Below are 5,929 nucleotides of genomic sequence, written 5' to 3'. Positions count from 1 at the left end.
CCAGGCTGCCCAGAGCCACATCCAGCCTGGCCTTGAATGCCTGCAGGGATGGGGCATCCACAGCCTCCTTGGGCAACCTGTTCCAGTGCGTCACCACCCTCTGAGTGAAAAATTCCTCCTAATCTCTAACCTAAACCTCCCCTGTCTCAGTTTTAAACCATTCCCCCTTGTCCAAGAGTTTGGTTCCACCATCCCCTGAACTACCCTTTCAGTAGGTGGAGGCTGGAGGTCAAGAATCACAGAATCACGGAGGCTGGAAAAGACCTCTAAGTCATCCAGTCCAACTGTCCAGATGATCACAAAGAGCATCACAGTGAGAACATACCACCATCACACTGACCCCAGGACCTGCTCCTAAGGAAAGTGGTCCCAAGACAAAGTTGCAAGGAAAAGGCTGTGTGTTTTGACTTGTCAGTAATGATGCTGCAGAGAAACAAGAGAGAGGGAGCATGATCCTTGTGCAGTGTTGCACAACACAGGTGGTGATGTCCTGGCAAGGGGAACGCACCCTCTGACCTGCAAACACTTCTCTGCTAAGAGTAAGTGCTCATCCCTCCTCTGAATCATGCGGCTGACGACAATGGCCAAACCATCTGATGGCCCTTTTGAATCAAGGCTGTAGATTACATGGGAGGAGCAGGGTGCAGCAAGGCAGCTTGACAGCTGGATTCACAGAATCATACCATATCCTGAGTTGGAAGGGACCCACAGGGATCAACAGGTTCAACTCCTGGATCCACACAGCACCACCCAAACCCAAACCTGATGTCTGAGAGCAGTGTCCCAATGCTCCCTGAGCTCCAGCAGCTCAGGGCTATGCCCACTGCCTTGGGCAGCCTGTTCCATGCCCACCGCCCTCTTTCCTCACACCCACCTGACCCCATACATGCCAGTAAAGCCTCCTTCTTTTTCTTCCTGAATTCAGGCTCGAAATCCCTAAACTCACCCAAACCAGCACTGGAAAGGACTTGGAGAATCTGTCAAATTTATTCCACTGCCTCACAACAGGCACTCCTGAGGCACTGCTTGGACAACCTGCTCTTTGAATCTTCCTTCCACCGATGGAGACTCTGAGCCCATCCCAAACCATCTGTTCCACCCCTCACAGGCAAAGCATAGGAATTTTTTTTCCTAACGCTATTTCCCTTTGCTGCAGCTTGAGCTCAGCACTTCTTGGCCTCCCATTGCTGGCTTCAGACAACAGTTTACTCCCTTCCCCTTTGCAGCTACCTTTGACATGCTCAAGGACTGTTATTTCTCCTCTCATCCCCAGACTAAACAACTTCATTTCCTTTAGCCTTTACATGCTTTCTAGGTTTTTGCTCATTTTTTGGTGCTTTTCTCAGGAGATTCTCCAACTGTTTTCTCTTTTCAGCAGAGGGGAGCATCCTGAGTTAGGCACAGACAAACACAGCAGCTACCCACTGGGGAAGAAAAGGAGGAGCTCAGATTGCTTGACAGCCATCTCTTAGACTTTCACTGCAGACTTAAAAGGATGTCTTTCTTCTCTCCTCCTCCCTTGATAACAGGGTTGAAATATTGGTACCCCAATCATTTGGGCAGCCTAGCACTTCTATGCACCGCTGGTCCTATGGCTTCACCCTACAACTGCTTCCTTTGTCCACATCCTATGTCCTTTTTAGTGAGGATGTCTTTGCTGTGCAGCTTCAGGCGGGATACTGAGGATCTCCTTCAGGGCCCAAAAGAAGTCCTTCAGTGGGAGATACTCAAAGAACAGGGCTGCAGGATTCCAGCAGCATAACCCACTACGTCCCTTAAGCTCTTCCCACTGCATAGGAGAGACAGCCAGCCTTCAGATGACCTTCATATGGCTGGGTATAAGGAAAAGTTTTTACAATAAGGGTGGTGAGGCACTGGCACAGGCTGCACAGAGAGGTGGTGGTGCCCCATCCCTGGAGACACCCAAGGTCAGGCTGGATGGGCTCTGAGCACCTGATGGAGCTGTGGGTGCTCCTGTTCAGTGCAGGGGAGCTGGACCAGATGGCCTTTAAAGGTCCCTTACAGTTCATATGATCCTATGATTCTATGACCTTGAGTAAACCGCTCCTGTTTGATGTGAAGATATCCACTGCTGCACCAAGCAAAACACTCCCCTCAGTTAAAACAGCGGGAGAACAAGAAAAGCATTAAAAGACTGTAAAACCAGTGCAAGGAAAAAAAGGTTTTGTTTGCAGCAGAATTGTAGCTGCGCATCTCAGCCAGACAGAGATGGCTGCATGGTACATAAATGCACAGGCAAAGAGAGCTGACTTAACGACAGGAAGCTCCCAGCTCCTCAGCGATAACAGCAGTTCATTTCTGCATTGCCTTTCTATGAGAGCCCACCCCAAACCTGACTCTGAATAAAGAGAACTGAGCCCCCAGACCCACTTGGGGCTGGGAGACAACAGGCAGCGGTGAATCTATCACACAATGAAAGGCAAGGGGTTTGGTTAGGGACTGGATTTTGTGCATGCATATATATACATACATATATATGTATATATGGATACACACACATATGTATACACATATACATGTTTATTTATTGCAGGGATGTTTTAAGGAGGAGCCAGAGCTAAAGGATGGCTTTGTACTTTGTGGTGGCACATGAGGAGACCTTTCCACGCGTGAAAGTCACAAGGGGAGAAGGTACTGAAGTGTTTGCCTTGAAAAATACTCAAGCCAACCAGTGATGGAGCTTGGCATCCCAGGCAGAGCTGAGGTATCAGTACTTTGGTGCCTCCAATGCTTTTGATCTTCATGTGTTTGCCTGGTTTTCCTCTGGTAACATCTATGGGGCTCATCCAAGATCAGAGCCCAATGGACTAAGGCTCTGAGACCACACATGCCCCAATTACAAGGCAATAAAGGCACAATTGAAGCAGTCATCGTTTGATCTGGTGAACATCACGTCATGGAAGAGAAACTCCTGACCCCAATATTTCCCACACACAACCCACTAAAGCGAGACCGTAACTACAGATGAAGGCTGTGCAGATCAGGTATAGAGAAGGGCTCCCTGCCCCTATAGGCTCTGGATGGATACTATTAAGAAAACTGAGCATCCTCCCCTCTTGCCAAAGATCTCCTTGAAAAGTAAAACCCAAACAAAGCCCGGCTTACGCAGCACAGCCCTTCCAAGGGCACTTTCAGCAACACACCCATGGGCAGACACGCACGGCTGGAAAGCGCTTGTCAAAAAGAAAATAAATCCATCATCTTTCTTCCCTGTGTCAATACAGGCAGAGCAGGAACTTCAAACCCAATTAGCAGCATCCTGCAGCTTGAGATTCCTCCTTTGAGGTCGCCAAGCAGAATATAAACCAAGAGAAGAGGCGAATCCTTCCTTGGTAATCTGTACAAAAGCCACCGTGAGGGCTTTTTGTGCATGGAAAATCAAAGTCCGACCGTGTGTTTTTGTTGTAGGTTGCACGGGAGCAGTGCTGTCAGCTTCACAATCACAGCCACTCTTGGAGAGAACCATTTGATCAACACATCCAACCACTATTGGATGGTATTAATACTACTACAGTAAAAAGCAAAAGGGATTGTAGAATTACAGAACGGCTTGGCTTGGAAAGGACCTGAAAGATCAACCCGGCTCCAACCCCCCACCGTGGGTAGGGCTGGCAAAGGGATGGAGCAGAATGGGTGACAAACGTCCCCAGACCCAACCCACAAGGCAGGAAGCCAACAGCAACCGGAGTGACTGGAGGGGAAGTCGGTGCCCAGCAATCCCCCCGAGCTCCATCTGCCCTGCGCCGCTTCCTGCCCCGCACGGCTGCGTGGGATGGATGGGCGCATCCCGCCGCGACCGCGCTTCCTCCGGGGAGCATGGGGAGGGGGAATAAGGATGTTTTGGAAACATAGGTGGCTTGCAAAGCACTTTGGGGTGTATCTGGATGAAAAGCGTTCCCTATGCACGTCGGTAATTAGCTCGTCACACCCTCGTGCGTGGCGTTGAGCAGATTTATGCTGGAATGCTGGAGCACAGGCTGGATATTCAGCCGGCGGTGTGAGCACCCTTTCAGAGGGCGGACGCCGGGGAGCTAATGATGTTTGATGAGTTAAGGCCACCGGTGACTCAGGATCAGCAATTAGTTGATTTCTGAGGGAGGAAGGTGCTTTGCTCCATTAAGCTAAAAGCATCCTCCACAGTTCAGCGTGCACAAAGTCATCCCGTCCATCTCCCAGAAATGCCTGCACACGCATTAGGCTTTGGATGTTTCCCACATAAACAGCCATCTGCACCTCCGTCTCAGTACATTTGGGGTTGGATTCCATCCGTGCTCCATCCCCACACCTTGAAGGGGCACAGGGAATGGATAGCAAAGGGTTCAATGCAAGGAGACACAGCACCACTGATAGGGCTGCTCCTGTTTTGGGGGAGGCTGACAGCACCACTGACGTCTGACAGGCTGCCTCTGCTTTGGGTGAGGCTGGTAACACCAAATCACAAATGGGATACTTCTCCAACCTTACGTTAGCTTGTAGAATGGGACTAATAATCCAACTCCTTTTGAAGGGTACACAGCAATGCCTCCATCACTCAACACCAGGCAGGTGGATCCCAAAAACACACCCATAGGAAAGAGATGAGACCGAAGGATGGAGGTTCCCATGGAGAGAGAGCATCCATGGGTGGAGGATGAATGTCCCCAGGAAAGAGAGTAGCACCCAACCAGGCACATCCTTACGAGCTGATGCTGCCACCGGGGCGAGGGATGTGCCGAGTCATAGGGTGGCAACTCCTCCAGCCCTTCACGGAGCCCATCAGGCAGAGGAGGGCTCAAAGAACAGTTATTTCTTTCAACGAGCAGCGGGGAATGTGACAGAAGCGGCATTTGGACCCTCTTTTACAACTTCCTCAACATGTTTTGATCTCCGCCGCTAATGGCACAAAGGGCGATCCGAGCGCTACCGGGGCTGATCTTCAAAGAGTCGGAACATTGCGGGATACCGAGGAATCGCGGGCTGGGAGGGGCGGGGGGGGGAAAAGCGATCGTTATGGGGCTCGAGGAGGGAAGCGGAGATGCTTCACCTTTACCCTTGGGGACAAAGGTACCCCAAAGGAAGCACGGCTGTGTCAACCAGCACCCAACGGAGGGACTCGGCGATCAGAGCTGTCCCCGCAACCCGGGGTGGTTCCGATGGGAGCGGGCGGGGTGGGGGGGCACGGAGCCAACAGCGGGCAGCAGGTGCAGCGGCTGTTGGGTACGGAGCTCCCATCCCCATCCCCGTCCCCATCCCGACCCTCATTCCTACCCCCCACACCCTCATTCCCGTATCTCCATCCCTGTGTATCCTCACTCACGTATCGTCTCAACTTCTTCTCCGGCGGCGACTTTCGGAGCCAGCCCGAACACACCACCTCTCCTCCTCCGCTCATCTTGAATGCAACCGGGAGAGGAGAACCGAGAACCGGGCGCTGCCTCCCGGGGCGCTCAGCGCCCACAGCGCCGGCCCGGGGAGGAGGGAGCCGGGAGGGAGCGGGCAGGGCCGGAGCAAGGGAAGGAGGGAGGGAATGAGAGAAGCAGGGAGGGACCGGGGTGGGGGGGCCGAGCACCGCCTCCCCCCTCCGCTCGCCCGCTTCCAGCGGCGGCTCTGAGCTGGTAAGCAGGAAACCGGCCCCGGCCCCGGCTCACCACGCCTCCCTCCTGCTTTAAAGATACAAAACCCGCCCGATCCCTGCGTGCGGAGACGGACCACGTAGTGCTGTGCACACCCCACTGCCCCCCACCCACCCCCCGATATTGCCTCGTACCCAGGCTGTGGACCTGGCCCGTTTCTATAGGACTTGATCCACTGTTCAGCAGGTGAGCGCCTGCCTTGCTGGCTTAATCCTAAATCGTAGAATAACAGAATCGTGGAATCATGATGTTTTGGGATCCTAAAGTCCACCCAGCCCCAACCCTTCCATAAGCAA

The 5,929-nt window shown here is 52.6% G+C and overlaps 1 protein-coding gene across 4 annotated transcripts in view; it reads right to left on the bottom strand.

Moving 5' to 3' along the window:
- Positions 1–5,593, bottom strand: part of GAB2 (GRB2 associated binding protein 2) — a 79,508-nt gene extending 73,915 nt beyond the window's left edge. Inside the window, exon 1 of one of the 4 annotated variants that reach the window (XR_001552827.1) lies at positions 5,318–5,592. Coding sequence is in view for 3 of the 4 variants with exons in the window: in XM_015852452.2 (XP_015707938.1) it covers positions 5,318–5,392 (75 nt within the window). In the remaining variant the exon portion in view is untranslated. Of the gene's footprint in view, positions 1–5,317 lie in introns of all 4 variants that reach the window. The other 3 variants (XM_015852452.2, XM_032442275.1, XM_015852451.1) reach the window with 3 other exon arrangements.
- Positions 5,594–5,929: the final 336 nt, after the last annotated feature.

Source organism: Coturnix japonica, chromosome 1 (genome assembly GCF_001577835.2).
Source record: "Coturnix japonica isolate 7356 chromosome 1, Coturnix japonica 2.1, whole genome shotgun sequence".
NCBI classification, from domain to species: Eukaryota; Metazoa; Chordata; class Aves; order Galliformes; family Phasianidae; genus Coturnix; species Coturnix japonica.
Note: the sequence above shows the minus strand (reverse complement) of the source record. Positions and strands in the feature narration are given on the sequence as shown.